The sequence below is a fragment of the Amborella trichopoda genome, chromosome 1, assembly GCF_054954075.1.
Source record: "Amborella trichopoda isolate Santa Cruz 75 chromosome 1, AtrichopodaSantaCruz75HAP2 v2.0, whole genome shotgun sequence".
In the NCBI taxonomy this organism is placed as follows: domain Eukaryota; kingdom Viridiplantae; phylum Streptophyta; class Magnoliopsida; order Amborellales; family Amborellaceae; genus Amborella; species Amborella trichopoda.
Window position 1 is genome coordinate 47,680,442 of NC_142336.1, and position 16,801 is coordinate 47,697,242.

At 37.8% G+C, this 16,801-nt stretch overlaps 1 protein-coding gene across 1 annotated transcript in view; it reads left to right on the plus strand.

Annotated features, from left to right (window-relative positions):
* GMI1 (gamma-irradiation and mitomycin c induced 1) overlaps positions 1-13,759 on the plus strand; it is a 109,979-nt gene extending 96,220 nt beyond the window's left edge. Inside the window, exons 43-45 of the mRNA XM_020672217.2 lie at positions 4,247-4,567; positions 12,695-12,916; positions 13,271-13,759. Coding sequence (XP_020527876.2) covers positions 4,247-4,567; positions 12,695-12,916; positions 13,271-13,346 — 619 coding nt within the window. The 3' untranslated portion in view covers positions 13,347-13,759. The remainder of the gene's footprint in view (positions 1-4,246; positions 4,568-12,694; positions 12,917-13,270) is intronic.
* Positions 13,760-16,801: the final 3,042 nt, after the last annotated feature.

Sequence of the window (16,801 nt, forward strand, 5' to 3'; positions counted from 1 at the left end):
TCGTTTTCTACCAATCCTATAACCATACATGTAGGATTTCAGCGACTCTATTTTATGTATAGCTTTGGCTTATAGTTGACAACTACTGATGACCTTGCTTTTAAAGTGGACAAATGCTTTCCACACACAGCTCAACTGGGAGGCACTTGTGTTGTTTCAATCCTGAGGTTGGAGTATGAGCCCAGCTGAGTGATTGAAAAAGCAGAAGGAAGCCAATTTTATGTTCTACCAAATTTATAGTTTTATATCCACACCATATGTAAAATTTATCTGCAAAATCGTTTGCTAAGTTTTGTTTAGAAAAAAAAAATCCCTCACTAATTTGAGGAAAATGTGGCAGTGTGTGCCGTAGCATACTGAAGAGAAGTGGTTTGACACACATACACACACTTACACACCCCTATTCTCAAAGCTGTCTTTTGAAATTAATTCAGAAATGGCTTACATTCTAGGGAAATCAGTCTAGTGGAGCCATGGATGAGTTGCATCGGTGGACACATGTATCCTCCCTACGAAAATCCATCTTGCAAATGGATTCACAATCCAAAAGTCAACATATCTATCATCTAAACCTCCTCACTCATGAATCTAAAAAAGAAAAAAAAAAGAGTTGAGCATTCAAAATGTTCGATCTTGTACACGTTTTTTTGGACCGTCCATTCATAAAATCTGCATTATTTTTGGGCTCCAATTTCGTGGCTCTCAGGTCGAAATAAATTTGCAAAGCTTTGGGATGTGTTTTCAAAATTTTAGAAATGTTGGAAAGCTCGGACTTGCTCCAGAACTTGCTAGGGGCCCAGAGTGAGTCAGCATTACGAGTCCCTAATGGACTTTCTAAGTCCAATATGAGCTGGGTGGTTGCCTATAAAATCCATTAAATAATAGGAAAAATCAAATTCCAACAAAATTAGGAAAGAATAACAAACTTCATAAAAAATCTATATACAAAATGAAAGATGACAAAAATTTGATTATATTGGGATATAACTTCGGATCTAGTTGATCTAAGCTCATGAAAATTTCGGCTAAATACTTTTATTTTTATTTTTGATGTTCAATATCTCAAAAAATCAGGATTTCGAGTAGTTTTTTTTGGAAAACAAGATGCGTAGAACTCAAAAATAGGCTGAGGTAACAAGTCTCAACCATGTTAAAATCTCTCAAGAAGGTGGTCCCTCCAGCTCTGGAACTTGATCCTGCATTCTTGAACAGGGCATCTTGATTCCAGACATTTTTTGAATTTAGGGATCTTGATTTGCAAAATTGGGGATCTAGATCCAAAACAATTAATGGGATCTGCACCCCTCTCATCCAAATCATGAGTACATAAGTATAGTCGAGCCTCCACCAATTTGGAATCAGGTTTCTCTCACATTCTACCAAAGATCACCAGCACGCATCGAATCGCATGCATCTCTTCCCCCACCCATCCTATCTCTAACTTCCTAGCCCATAATCTATCTCTCTTTCTCTCTTTCTCTCTCTCTCTCTCTCTCTCTCTCTCTCTCTCTTCCCCCCTCCGCCCCTCCGCCCCTCACCCCCCCATACCCCTTCCTTGTACACTAAATTTCAATTTCAATTTCATTTTCACTTATGGAAGCTCTATATGCTTTATACAAGTGATCTTTGTCTCTAATGCTAATGGAGGGCAAAATTATTCTTTTTTTTTTATTCAATTTCAAATGATATATATTATAGTTTTTTTTTTATTCAATTTCAAATGATATATATTATAGTTTTAGTGTTAGGGTTTATTTCTAGGGCTCTTTAATTTTTTGGGGATTCTAGGGTTTTTGTATTTTTATTTATTTATTTCATGAGAACTATTCACAAGTATTGTTCACGAGTACTGTTCATAGGGGTAAAACTGTCATTATGAATTTTAAGTTAAGTTAGGATATATGGGTCAATGTATTATTTGTAACATTAAATTATAATATATAAGAGGTGGGTGGGGCCTGGAAGGGTTTATTCCATATCATTTTTAAAAATTGAAAGAGAGAAAAGCTAGCTTGGGGTGTGGAGAAGGAACCCTAGGTTTCTTTGAATTATTGTTGTGTGTGGCTTCGTTTCTTATTGATTTCCATGTTCTCTCAAATTCTCTTGCATCAAACAATGATGGAGGGAAAATTGTTCTTATTTTATTTTTTTATTCAATTTCAAAGGATGTATATTATAGTTTTAGTTTTGGGCTTTATTTCTAGGGCGCCTTAATTTTTTAGGGATTTTAGGTTTTTTTTTTTTATATTGCATGAGTACTATTCATAAGTATTGTTCACGAGTATTGTTTATGGGTATTGTTCATAGGAGTAAAAATATCAGTATGAATTTTAAGTTAAGTTAGGGTATAAGGGTCAATGTATTATCTATTTGGACACTTTTTGTACTTGGAACATTAAATTATAATATATAAGAGCTGTGTGGGGCCCTGGAGGAGGAGGTTATTCCAAATGATTTTAAAAATTGAAAGAGAAAAAAACTTCGGCTTTTGGAGCCCTAGCTTGGGGTATGGAGAAGAAACCCTAGGTTTCTTTGAGTTATACTTGTGTTTGGCTTGGTTTCTTGCCAATTTTACTGTTCCCACAACTTTTCCTACATCAAATGCTCTCTCTTTGACTATATTCACCATTGCATAGGCCTTTACCGGTTAACCTTTGCCATTGGCCCTTTTCTTCCTCTGAATCTAGAAAGCATTTAACATGTTCATTGCCCAATCGCATCTAGGAGTAAGGATCCAAACGAGGGAAAACGAGGACACCACATTTTGATCAAACGACTATAGCTTCTTTCATGCCCGAGGAATGAAATTTGAATCCTCATTTTGGGTTTATGGTTGCACTTCTTGCTTATGAAACCCACTCCAATGATAACAACAAATTTTAAAATATTCAAAAGCGGGATTGTTTGTATTTGATGATACTCAGGTTTTTTAATTCAAGGAAAATATTATCATAATGTTTAATAGACTTTGTTCCCAAGCTAGAGTACCCCTAGTTAAGTGCTCTTGGGGAGCCTTGATTCTAAGCGGGTCAGACTTCAATCCCATATAGACTATTATTCGTTCCTAGAAAAATTTGGATTACACTCTATATTGGGATCGTGATCCCTTTACCTCACGGTGTACGGATCTCAATCCCTATCCCTTGACTCTGTGTGCATCTCTCAACCCGCAGTCCTGATCCTGATCTTGGATCTGACCTTGCTCCTAGTAACTATGGTCTTAACCATGATCAATATATGGTTGTGAAGAGACCTCAAGTATTCTAACACTTCGGCCAAACCCTTGTTTGAAGATCACAGTTTCACAAATCCGAGAAATTTGTTTTGTTTCTCTTGAATCTATAATATTTTCAGTAGCTCGAGAATGTAAGAATGACCCTAAACCCAAAATTCGGAATTGAAGCATGGTTGAGGAGAAAATGAGAAAAAAGGGGTTCAGTTCCCTCAACCCTGGGGAGGGGGGGTGGGGAGTGTTCTTCCTATTCATTTTGTCAATTTTTTTCAGACTTGGCAAGTCTATTAGAAACTCGCCTGGTTTCTGACAACTTGCCAAAGTTCACTAAGAGCATTCCTCCTAGGCGAGTAGGAGGTTCTGGGCTCGGCAGCCTGCTGAGCACGAATAACATAGTTGAGGTTGAGTTGGGCTAGCCAGTTTTCCATCACTTGTTGAGTCCTAAATCAAGTGAAAACCAGGGAGGGCACATTAGTATGCTGATATGCGAAATACTTTTCCAGCCCTAAAGGTAGCATGATCCTTGGCGAGTATAGCCTATCCCAATTAAAAAATGATGTAATGGAGGTTGTGGGTATTTTTTAAGAAAAGGGTGTGGTAATTTACAAGAAAAAATGCTTTACTTGAAAAGTAGTAAGTTTATGTATTATTTTTGTCATTTGCCTATTGTCACCCAATATTGATTTGCAATAGTGGATTCAGTGTTTTACATCCACAAGAGGAAAAGGACTATGCTGTATAGCTATTGTTGAAAGAGTAAGCACACACCATATGTGTGCGCTGTGTGTGTGTGTGTTGTAAAGCTATTGTTGAAAGAGTAAGCAAACCCCATATATGTGTGTGTGTATGTGTGTATCCGTGGGCATGCATGTGTGTGGGTGTAGGTATATGTGTGTGTACTCACATGCGTTCGGCGGGTGAGCCGGTGGGTGGTTGTGCATTTGTGTGCGCATGCCAAATCTAAAATAAGAATCCCTAGAGGCAAAGCTCATGCTAAATCTAGTTTTATGACAGACCATACCATGGAGGCACCATAGCTGGGGATCCACAGAAGAAGCTTGATTTGGTGATGCCCAGACTCCAAACTGGAGAGTGCCCATCTGGCTTCATTGGCTTCGCGGTCAATATGATTGCCATTGAAAGTAAGAACTTGTCTTGTGTCACGGCAAGTGGACATGGCTTGCGAGAAACTCTGTTTTATTGTCTCTTTTCCCGGTTGCAAGTGTATCGAACCAGCAATGAGATGAGGTGTGCTCTTCCTTGCATAAGTGAAGGTGCAATCTCTCTAGATGGTGGATTAATCAAAAGCAATGGTATATTTGTCTTAGGTGCTAGGTAAGTCCACTTTGTGATATTGGTATCTGCTCTTTGGGTTTTCATCTTCATTCCTAATATTTTTATTTGTGTCTTTTTTTCTTGCTAGTGTTATAATTTGATCTGTTAGTAAATGGAAAGAATGGATGATTATTGTATAATGCATTTTTTAGTTATATAAATAGATGCATTTCTTGTAAGAAATGTTTGCATTTCTTATCATTTATTAGAATGGAAGTTCATTTTTAGTTATTTAGAATTTGATGCTTTCTTTTATGTTCAGATCATCTGAAATCACCATGCTGATCCTGTAAAGTTCTTGAATCCATTCTGATTCATGAGCCCATGAATATCCATCATTGCACAAATGGCACACTAGTGGGGACCTTAGGGGAGTACTCGATAGAGTCCACCTGGTACTTGAACATAGCTGGTCTTCATTCCATTAGTTGACTCTTACTAGACCTTTCCTACTATTGCTGAACTAGCTAGTTACTTTAAAACCCTAAGAACTGTGGCAAGAAGCACACAATTATGTGGAGGAAATCTGTGCAAGTATGTGTATGTGTGTGTGTGTTTGTTTTTGAAAGATTTTGACTTCATTCTGTATATAAACCTGAGAAAACACGGATTCACCACCAAATTCTCTGAAAAATATATTTATAACTGTAGATCAATGAGTTTGGGAAGGAGTTCCAGGTTTTTTATAAGCAATCCATTAATTTACATCTACATGCTTTTGAGTGAGTAGAACACCCTTGATAGATGTTCTTTGATACACCATAAAGAATTCAAAGAAAAATTACAGCAAAGATATATCAGTCCAAGAGGGGGACAATGTCTTCTTCTTTGCAGGCTGAAGATGACCCAAATGTTTTACTGACAAGGTGAGTAATCTCAGCCTTGATCCTTCAGTTTCCTCAGATAGTTCTTTTAAATTTCTTGATTTCTCAAGCTTTCTTGCTCTACTTTCAAGTTAGGCAGAGATTCCCTTCTCGTCCAATGCTCTCCTCTCTCTGAAGCCTCTTGAGTTGGCCAGAAGTCCTTCAAATGGCCTATAGAATGGGGTATTTATCGGCATGAAAGAGTTAGGTTTTCTTGCTGCTCAAGTTAAATGAGGAGCAAATTTAGTATGGAACCATAAGGTGGTTGAATCCATCGGTGGGGTAATACGCCCATTTACATTTCAGCCAATTTCAAGAGCCAGTTTAATGTATTTTGAGTGGCTTTTTGCCAATTTTGCTTCCATGGATTGATAAAGCATTGAGTTGGGAGTCTTTCTGACTTAATTCCCAAGCAAAACACCTTAAGATGAAGGATTTATGGATCAATGATGGCCGCTGCTCATATCTGTTTCTGTACAGTATATTGATTGGAACTTGAGAATTTCAACCCCTATTTTGATTTGTAGGGTATCAAGTTAAGGTATTTTGGTTCAAGTTTCATAAAAAGGACCCATGGAGGAGGGAGAGATTGAAGAAACAAGCCTCGGTGGTCATGCAATCTAATGCAGGCAGCAGTTTCAAACAAACCTCAAGTTCATGCTCAATTCGCTTCAAAAGCTTGGGATTTATTGCCCAAACCAAGTTGATGATTTTGACAATTGAGTTAGTTTCATTTTGCCTCAAATTTGAGCTCACTAGAAGCCTGGATGAGAGTGAGATATGGCCAAAAGGAGCATCAATGCTCATCCAGCCTGTGTGCAGGTCAAGACGTTTGTCAAATGACTGTGGCATCACTACTAAAGAGGCCAATCGGCTGGCACTGCACTATTCACAGATCCCTTTTTTAACTTTATTTCCTCTAAAGTTGGGTCAAATGCTGTCCAAATGACCTGAAATTTGGAGGGAAGCTTTGGAACCCTCTAGATTAAAATTCTTCCAATTTCCATCAAAGTCCGGAATTGTTATATTTTTTATCGATCGAAGACCCATTTCAACCCAAAAACCCGTTTCATCTCCTAGACCCTAGATTTCAGTCAGCAAACTTTGTGGTTCAACATTAAACCCTCGAAAAGTAGGTTAAATGAGATCCAAATGACCTTAAAGTTTGGGATCATTTGGGAATGTAAACATCTAGCACTTTTCACCCCATTTTGAGGCCTTTGACTAGACATTCAATTCATCGGTAGTGTTGATTTTTGGGCGGTCAGTTGATCCGATTTTGATGGTACCCAGAGTTTTCATCCCATTCTGAGATCATTAGTTGGTCTGAAATGGTTACATGGATATCAGGTGGTTTGGCTGATGCAGATGATGGACCACCAGTATAAGTAGTCTTACATATGCCTATGATACATCACTAGTGTGAGTAGTCCAATAGATACTGGTGGTGGATGACCAGTATGAGTGGTTCTGCTGATGCACGATGGTGGACCACCAGTTTGAGTGGTAATGCTGATACTAATGTTGGACCACCAGTATGAGGGATCCGCCTGAGGCTAATGGTGGACCACTAGTATAAGTGGTCCAGCAGATGTGTTGATGGTGGATCACTAATATGAGTAGTCCATCAGATGCTTATGGTGGACTACTAATATGATTTGTCTTGTCGATATTGATGGTGGACACTGGTATAAGTTGTACGGCTCATGCTGATGGTAGACCACGAATATAAGTGCTCCTGCTAATGCTGATGGTGGACCACCTGCATTAGTGATCCAGCTGATGCATATAATGAACCCCTGATATCTTAGCATCCATCCCAGAGATTCAGGCCATTTGAGGATGGATGTGGCGTATCATTTTTATTCCCATGCCTTCATGTCATTCTTGGGTTCGCGTGTCTTTGGCTTTATCTTTGAAAGAGTGGCTATGTAGAATTGCACGGTGTATAAATCTAAAAATATTTCACTTTTTTGTTTATTATACTTCCAAATTCTTCTTACAAGTGTCAATTACAATGGAAAATTGTGAAAATAAATCCTACTACAATCTAAGGATCACACTCTTATTGCCTTAACATAAACTTTATTCATAAAGAAAAAAAGAATTACAATAAAGCAATAAGAATCAAGAACTGGGGAGCCACTTATAGAACAAAGCCTAGGATCACCTCCACAAGACTTAAGTACACCCACTTTGGACTGCCAAACCGATGGTCTTTGTTGAATCCACTACAAGAAAGGAACCAAGTTATGACCAACTGTGATATGAGAACACAACCAAGAGAGAACTAGGTTCCTTTTCAACCCTTCTGAAAACAATTAGGGTTTCTTTTCAACCCTATTTAAAGTGGGGTGTGCCAACCCTGGGTCAGACCATGGGCTTATAGTGGCACCTCCCCTTCTCCTATGGGCTAGGGCGTGCCTCCTAGTAGAGGCCTCCTAGTGGTGCCAACCTAGATAGGTAGAGAGGGAGAGAGAGTAATGATCTGTGGAGGAGAGAGAGGCACTAGAATCTAGTGATGGGCATGATGGGAGGATGACCCCCTATATATAATGCTTTCTAGGCCAGGTAATATGATTATAATTTTTGACCAAAGAGTCCATGGTAATTTGTGGGGTGAAGAGATATTTAATATGAGCCATCAAATCCTTAGATTAGCCATCATGATTAAGGGATCAATCTTAGAAGCATTGCCCCTTAGATCTTTGACCCTTATCCTCATCTAATCCCAACAGGATTGGGCTTATCCAACTCCCATTAGGATCATCATCATAGCCTTATCCCAACTATTTAGGGTCGGCTACACGTACCTTGTTCTGTCATTCTGCTCTATCAAGGGTCATACCCTTAATAAGAACACAAGACCCTATATATAATTCCATTCATGTCCTTTCGAGCTTTCCCCTCGCCTTTTTAGAGCCTTCCCCTTGAACCAAATCCCACTTCCTAACCTATGTTGTATTGGGTTTGTACTGCAAATGGCAAGCTCTCCTAAGTCTACTTTCCCTCATCTTGTAACCTATTGGAGCCACACTTAAGTTCTCTCGAATGAATTCTTTTCAAATTCCATCATTTCTTGTCTTGTCACTCATCCATCTCAACATTCTTTTATCGGCAACACTCATCCTATTGGTATGTTATTTCTTACAACATTTAGTCCATAAAGCAAAGCTAGTCTCACAACTATTCTATAGAACTTCCCCTTGAGCTTCATTAGTATGCGGCAATCACATAAAACTCTAGTTGCACATCTATACTTTGTCTACTCAGTTGTAATTCTATTCGTGAAATCTTCCTCAATCTCAATTTTTCTGGATTATTGATCCAAGATATAGAAAGTACTCTCTTTTAGGTATTTCTTGGCCATCGATCTTTACTACTTCCTCGTTTCTACTCCTGTTATTACTGAACTTGCTTTACATATACTTTGTCTTGGTCTAGCTAATTTTAAAGCCTTTAGATTCTAGAGCATCCCTCAAAAGTTCTAACTTTGCATTGACTTGCTTCTATTCTCATCGATCAAAACTATGTCATCTGCAAACAACATACACCGTGGTACCTCATGTTAAGATTCCTAGTTAACTCGTCCATAACTAAAACAAAGAGTTTTGAGCTCAACGATGATCCCCGGATGTAGGCCTGTTGTCATTGAAAACTCACTTGTCTCTCCACTAGTTATTTGCACACTAGTTAGCGCTCCCTTGTACACTTTGGTAAGGACTTTTAATTTTTCTAGTAATTAAAAGTATCCAAATCCCATTAGGATAAGGACTTTTAATTCTTCTAGAAACGCTTTTTATTTTTCTAGATTTAATTTTTAAGAAGTCCCTTATCTTAAAGAGAAACATTACCTCTTAATTTTCTCAAAACATAATTATCCAAGCACAAGTAGGAGTCCCTATCCCTTAAATCCCTCTCTCTCCTTTACTAAACTTATCCATTTAGGGGATAGAGAGGGGGGTAGGGTATACGGAGTAGGGTGCGATGTGGGCCACATGTCCCACACAAGGGGGAGTCATCCACATGTGGAGCCATGGCCATTGGCCCCCCTCGTGGCTCCCATATTTTTCTCCATGCCCAAAAGAACTTGTAAAAGCCACAAAATAGCATAAATGAATTTAATAATTAATGAATTTTTAATTGCTGAAAATTATTTAAAATGAATTAAAAATTCATAGGGCATAAATGAAATTTGGAAAATTTATTTTTAGTGTCTCATAATTCCCAAAACATAAACGAATATTTTCATAAGAGTATGGGTCCATAGGATTAGGGATGTGCGCTCTCTAAGGCACTCCACCTATGCTAAAATTTTGGGACCCTCAAACTATCCTCTCAAACCAACCCAATAGAACTCATGACCCATAGTAGCTCATAGAGTTCATGATTGGCTCATCAAAGTTGGCCAATAAATACTAGGTATATGAATCGAGTGTGTTGATTACAAGTTTACCCCAAAGGACCCGTTATATCCATAAGGATGAATGCACAAAATCGCAATAGTGCAGGGATGGCTTTCTTCAACACATGCACGCATTCCCTCTTGGGTTGCTTCGTAAAATGAGGCTATCATGTGTACATGTCATGCAGTAGTTGTTGAGGATTTGGCGATTTTCCTTGCAAGCCTGTAGTTGCATGCAAGAGAACACCCGTTTCTTGGCTCACAAACATCCATGGGCATCTCTCCTACCTCAATTAGGGATGACCCTATTATGAAGCCATCTACAGCAGTGCCATATGCCTAGAACGGGTCGAGTCCAGTTGGACCCGGACCCGAATACTATTTGGGTCCAGGTTTTGGACTCGGACCCGACCCGTCGGGTCCCGGGTCTATCCCGTCAGTTCCCGAGTCTGGTTGAGTCCATTGCCAACCTCACTATGAGCTTCCGTTTTCTTTTTTGCCCTTTCTTTTATCATCATATCCCCATATTATTGGCAACAAGGTCACAATCAACCGCCATTTGATTTCAAGCCGTCGAATTTGTCGTTTAATAGCTAAAGATGACTACAAGTTCTTATTATATGCGATCCTTAATACACCCAAATGAATAGGGTTTGTAAGTATTTTATCTCCAACGGTTTACAAGTACAAGTCGGGTCCAACCTGACCCAGACCCGAATAGTGTCCAGGTCCAGGTTTTGAACGTGGACCCGACATGTAGGGTTCAAATGTTGGACCCATACCCGGACTCGTGTTGGGTATACCCGGTGGGTCCCGAGTCGGGTCCAGGTCCATTGCCACCCCTAATACCCAGGCATAAGGTTTGGACTTAATTCCTGGTCTAGACCACACAACCCAGGTAAGCCAAACAACAAATCATAAAACACCACACTGGTCCGACATGGACCACGGTCCCACTGGGGTACATTTCCATTATGATAACGAATGTTTTACATGCTCTCATGGCCTTAAGGCTGCAAACCCCAACCTTTCCAACTTGGCCTTTGAACACCGTACAATTTCCCTGACGATCTTTCAAGCCAATCCCAAGTACATGCTTAGCGAACAAACCTTTTGTCAATGGATAAGCTAAGATAGCCTTTGTGGGAAGATATGCCACCTCATTATGTCCTACTCGGATCTCGTTCCATATGTAGTAGTTGTCTCCCATTGCTTTGACCTCTTAGGAAATCATGGTGCTCTTGAGCCACACAAAGCGCTACCATGTTATTGCAGAAGATCTTTACGCACTCGCATTTCATGGGGTCGAATCTCAACTGATTCAGGAACTCCTTTTATCATTAGGATTCTTTTGCTACTAGATAAAACTTCATGGTGGATAGCACAACGACTTCCTGTTTCTTCAAGCACTAAGAAATTGTCCTGTTTCTTCGAGCACTAAGAAACTACTCCATCGATGAGTATAAATATGCATCTAGATGTGGACTTCAATTCATCTAGATCGTCGCGATAGTTCGCGTCCGAGCCTCCTCCATAAGTGCAAGATTACCAGTTCCCTTTAAATATCTCAAAACTCTTTCAAATAGCCTTCCATTTCTCCATGCTTGGATTACTTTGAAACCTACTAATCATACTCATGGCAAAAGACAAATCTGGTCCCATCCCCTATATGGCGTATACATAAGTGTGACCCAAGTGTACTCTGGTATGGTATTGTCTACATGGCTTCATTTTCATATGAATCCTTGGGATGCATGGCTAGGCTGAACTTGGTCTTCTTAGCCATGGGGGTTAATTTGCCTACATTCTTCCATTTCAAATCTCTCCAAAATTTTCTTACAATAAGTTGCCTGGGATAAGCGTATTTAGATTTGTTTTATTTTTTGTAATTTAGATGCCCAAGGCATATGAAGCCTCTCCAATATCACTCATATCGTGATGGTGTGACAGGCCTTTGTTTCTACGATGAGGGCCATTGAACTTTTGTCAATCAGCATATCATCCACATATATAGAAAAAAACACGACATCACTCTCATTGACCTTAACATACAATAATCCTCGTGGTTTGCAACAAAACCGACCTTTGCCAAGGTCTCTTGGAATTTTATATACCATCGTCGCGATGCTTGCTTTTAGGCTATAAAGAGACTTATGGGGTTTACATACAAGGTTTTCCTTTCCCTTCTTTATGAAACAAGTCATGTTGTTTCATGTATATTTCTTTTAGCTTTGCTTTTAGAAAGGTTGTTTCACGTCCATCTGATGGAGCTCGAAGTCGAAATGGGCATCTATGTCTATCAAGATTCTAATGGATGGGAACTTAGCCATAGGGCAAAAGGTCTTCTCATTGTCCATACTTTCTTTAGCCATAGGAGAAAGGGTCTCTCTCTCTCTCTCCCTCTCTCTCTCTCTCTCTCTCACACACACACACACACACGACAAAGTAATTTTAAGAAATGAAGGCTGTACTGCACATATCTTCCATTTGGGTGTCGTAGGATTTTGATACTACGTTATGCTCCCAAAAGCTTCTCTCTCTCTCTCTCTGGAATTAATTTGAGGAAGTGAAGGCTGAACTGCACATTTCTTTCATTTGGGTTCCATAGATTTTTTATACTAGCTTGTACTCTCTCTCTCAATTTTTTCTTTTTAATGCAAAACTTGCAGTGGTTCTGTGATTCTTAAAACCCATTCTACTTGTCAGATTCCACTTTTTTTTTTTTTTTAACCTTTGTAAATATGATATGGGTGCTGCTATTTTCTAGCTTACAAATATATTGAATGTGTTTTAAGACAATGGGAATTCATTTTCACTTTAATTATCTTTGTGTTTGTCCTTTTATCAAATCAAATGCAGAGAAGAAGTTGATGTGGGATTTCCATTGACCTCAGAATTTGTAGATGAACCAACAGAGGTCGTTGAGGCTGAAGAGAAGTTTAGACTGATGTTTTGGGAAAAAGAAAGACTCATCGAAGATTTGCAGAGGGAACAAGTACTACTGCAAAATGCGAAACTCACATTTAAGCAAAAAAAGAGGGAGTTCAATAGATTACTTGCAGACAGCTCTCTTTACAGGAGGTACTATTGCAGAGTTAACTTGGTTATTTATTATTGTTTTTCTGGATCGGTCAGTGGTGCGACTCAAACATAGAATTTAGCCAAGCTCATTCTCGTTAAAAGAAGGGAGGGATTTTTTTTTTTTTTTTTTTTTTGTAGGGAAGAAGGGCTTGATTGACTAATTTGACCCCATGAACACCATAGAAGTATCCATGAGAGGGACTCTTTTTTATCTTGTAGTATTCTGTTCTTGACAACCTTTCCCCCCTTTTTTGTTTCCATTTTTATGATTGATTTGCATGAGAATAAATTAAAACATGGATCCTAATCTCTTTATTATTTTATTTTTTGTCTTTTTCGGGTTTGGAAAATTAGCAACCCTGCCATGTCTGGTGATATGGAGAATGGGGCTGGACGAGCAAGGAGCACAACACCCCAAGTTTACAGCTGAAGCAAAAGAGGACTCAAGCAAGGTTCAAGAGTCTGCTTGTGCATGCTTTCAAATTGTATATTAGACTACAATCAGTTACAGTTTGCATTGCGCAATTGCAATCAATGAATCCCCTTAAGTCAGTTTGCCATGAATAATTGATTAGTCCCTCTTCTTGCACTCAAACTAGTTGAGCTGGGGTTTGGTGTTTACTTCTTTACATGCTGAACTTTGGTTTGTGCGTGTCCTGAGAGGGGGATAGAGCTTAATTATTGTATGAATACTAATCAGAACCGTGCCCAAAATCCTCATGGAAAGCAATAGCAACTTTCGGTTTCCCCTGTTATAGGGTGTATTATAAGGGGAATGATCCTATGTATTTTCAATACAGTCTTACCGTGTATAAAAGTTATTTTATCGAATCTTTTGAGAAATAATCCCTTTGACGCCGTTCTGTTTGTTATAAGCTCTTGGAAACAAGACCCAAATCCAGTATCCACAAACCTTCCCAAGATCTTCACTTTCATCCAAAACCCACCACTTAATGGCTTCTTGCATGCATTTGAAGACCGGCTTAAAAAGAATTAAGGAAAAAATGTATTTTTTTTATTGTAATTTTAGTGATACTTTTTAAAATAAATGAAACCTTGAAGACGACACCTTCATGACTGAACAACAAAAAGAAACACGAGCTAAAAGAAGAGTGTTTTCAGAGAGGGTTTCATTGTTCCTTCTTAGTCAGAGGGTTATTGGTATTAAAAATAATAATACCTTGTTTCTTTATAGATTGGAAAATTGGGCTTTTCTCCCTTTAGTAGTTAGGGTTTTTTACATTAGAAGAGTTGCAATTCCTATTGACATTTCCCTCTTTAGTTAGCTTTCCACGCTCCAGTAGAGTTGGCAGTCAAATCGACTTTTAGGGTATTGAGTTCACAAATACGCATATTGCGAAAACCAAAAGATTTGTATGTCTGAAAAGCATGTTAATGAAGCTTTCCTTTGTCCAGAATGGTCATCATTTGCAGTTGTGGCAATGGCGAATGTCATGTTCTTCTTATGAGTGAAGGGTGTCGTTGAAGCCAAGCATGAATCCTAGGAGGTGAGGCAAATTGAGTGACTCACATAACCTCTAAGAGAGGGGAAGAATGAAAAGGGTCTTTAAGAAGGAAGTCGAGAAGGGAAAGGTTTCTATACTTCACCTTCAGCAGAGAAGATCTGAGCTTCCCCTGCCATCTAGCCGTCTAATTTTTATCAAGTGAGCCACTCACTATTTGATCCTAAATCTGACGCCTCATAGTATTTCTATTTTTAATTCTTTTAATACAATTTTCTAAATATGACGCCTCATAGTATTTCTATTTTTAATTCTTTTAATACAAATTGTATGAATATGAAATTTGGTGCATACCATCTTTTCATTGAAGCACACTTATAAAAAAATATTAAAAATATATTTTCGATAGAATATAATGATCGAAATACCCCTTAAAACTTTCAAAGGCATTTTAGTTATTTTGTTTTATTGAGAATATTTTTACAAGTGTGAGTTTAATAGAGGATTGGAGGCTCAAATTTTGGAGTCAAAATGTTTTATATAAAAAAAAGGTAAAAATAAAATAGTTTAGAGACATGACATTGTGATCGAGGCAATCTTAACCCTCCATTTAAAATTGACTCTTGGACAAGGAGAAACATATAAGTTTTATGTGGTAAGGGAACACAGAAAGATTGCCCACTAGAGAAAGGACATAAAAGTAAAATATACTTCAATTTGAAAAGGAAAAAGTTTATGTAGAGCCTAAGGTTCTAAACAATCAAATTAGAGCGCACATCAAAACTTTCACTAGAAGATGTTGTTTTGACGCTCAAATATCCTCAAATTGATCATCTCGACATCAAGATGCATGAACATGAGAAAAAAAATGGATTTCAAGTTTTGGAAATAGTGCATCTTGTAATATATTTTTTGACCATCAATTTTCAAGTCCTCATAAAATCTGCTCAATCTACACTATTTTTTAAGCTTGAAATTTTATAATGAGAAATGAAAATATATTTTAAGGCTATCACAAAGATTTTCAATATTGAAACCATATTTCTCGATACTATTTGAAGGGGTGTTTTACTCTGAATATTTAGAGCCTCAGCTCTATACAAACCACGCCCATTTGAAAAACAGTGATGAGCTCTCCATTCAACGGGCTTTGAGATTTTTCAACAGTGATGAGCTCTCCATTCAACAGGCTTTGAGATTTTTCAACAGTGATGAGCCCTCCATTCAACGGGCTTGAAGATTTTTCACACATTGGAATTGATAATACAAAAGTTATATACACTTTAATAAGGTATAGTGCATACTGTAATATACAAATAAAAAAAAAGATTTCAAGTTTTGGAAATAGTGCATATTGTAATGCATTTTTTGACTATCAATTTTCAAGATTTTCAAGTTTTCATACATCTGCTAGATGTACATTGTTTTTGAAGCTTTAAATTTATAATTACAGATGAAAATATATTTTAAAACTACCACAAAGATTTCCAATGTTGAAGGTGCGCTTTACATTGATTGTTTAGAGCCTCGGCTCTATACAAACCGCATCCCCATGTAAAATATATACTAAAATTTCCCACCACGTATATGATTCAAAAGTATTTCCCTCCAAAAAATCTACACCTACACTATTCAAAAACATTTCCTTCCAAAAGTCACTGTATGGTACCCAAAAACATTTCCCTCCAAAATGTCAAAACTACGAGGGAAGGAAGGTTGAACAAAATTTATAGTCCCACCCAGTGTTTAAAAAAACGCCGAGTCGAACCGGACTCGCCTGGTTCGACTCGGGAATCGCAATGGACGGATCGAATCGGTGAAACAAACGGGAATCGTCCAGTTCTAGAGAGAACCGGACGATTTTGTACAGTGACTCGCCGATTCACTGTACGGAATCGGCGAGTCCGAACAGTGAATCGGCGAGTCCCGTATGGAATTTTTTTTTTTTTTTTTTTTTTTTTTTTTTTTTTTTTTTTTTTTTTTTTTTTTTTTTGTAATCCATGATAGATTTTTTTGTAATACTTGATCGATTTTTTTGTAATCCATGATCGAATTTTTTGTAATCCATGATCGAAATGTTTGTTTTTTTTTCTTGTAATCCATGATCGAATTTTTTGTTTTTTTTTTTTTTTTTGTAACCCATGATAGAATTTTTTGTAATCCATGATCGAATGTTTTGTAATACATGATCAAAATGTTTGTTTTTTTTTTGTAATCCATGATCGAAATGTTTGTTTTTTTTTTTGTAATCCATGATCGAATTTTTTGTTTTTTTCTTTTTTTGTAACTCATGATAGAGTTTTTTGTAATCCATGATTGAATTTTTTGTAACCCATGATCGAATTGTTTTTTTCTTTTTTTGTAATCCACGATTGAATTTTTTGTTTTTTTTTGTTTGTTTTTTTTTGTAATCCATGATCGA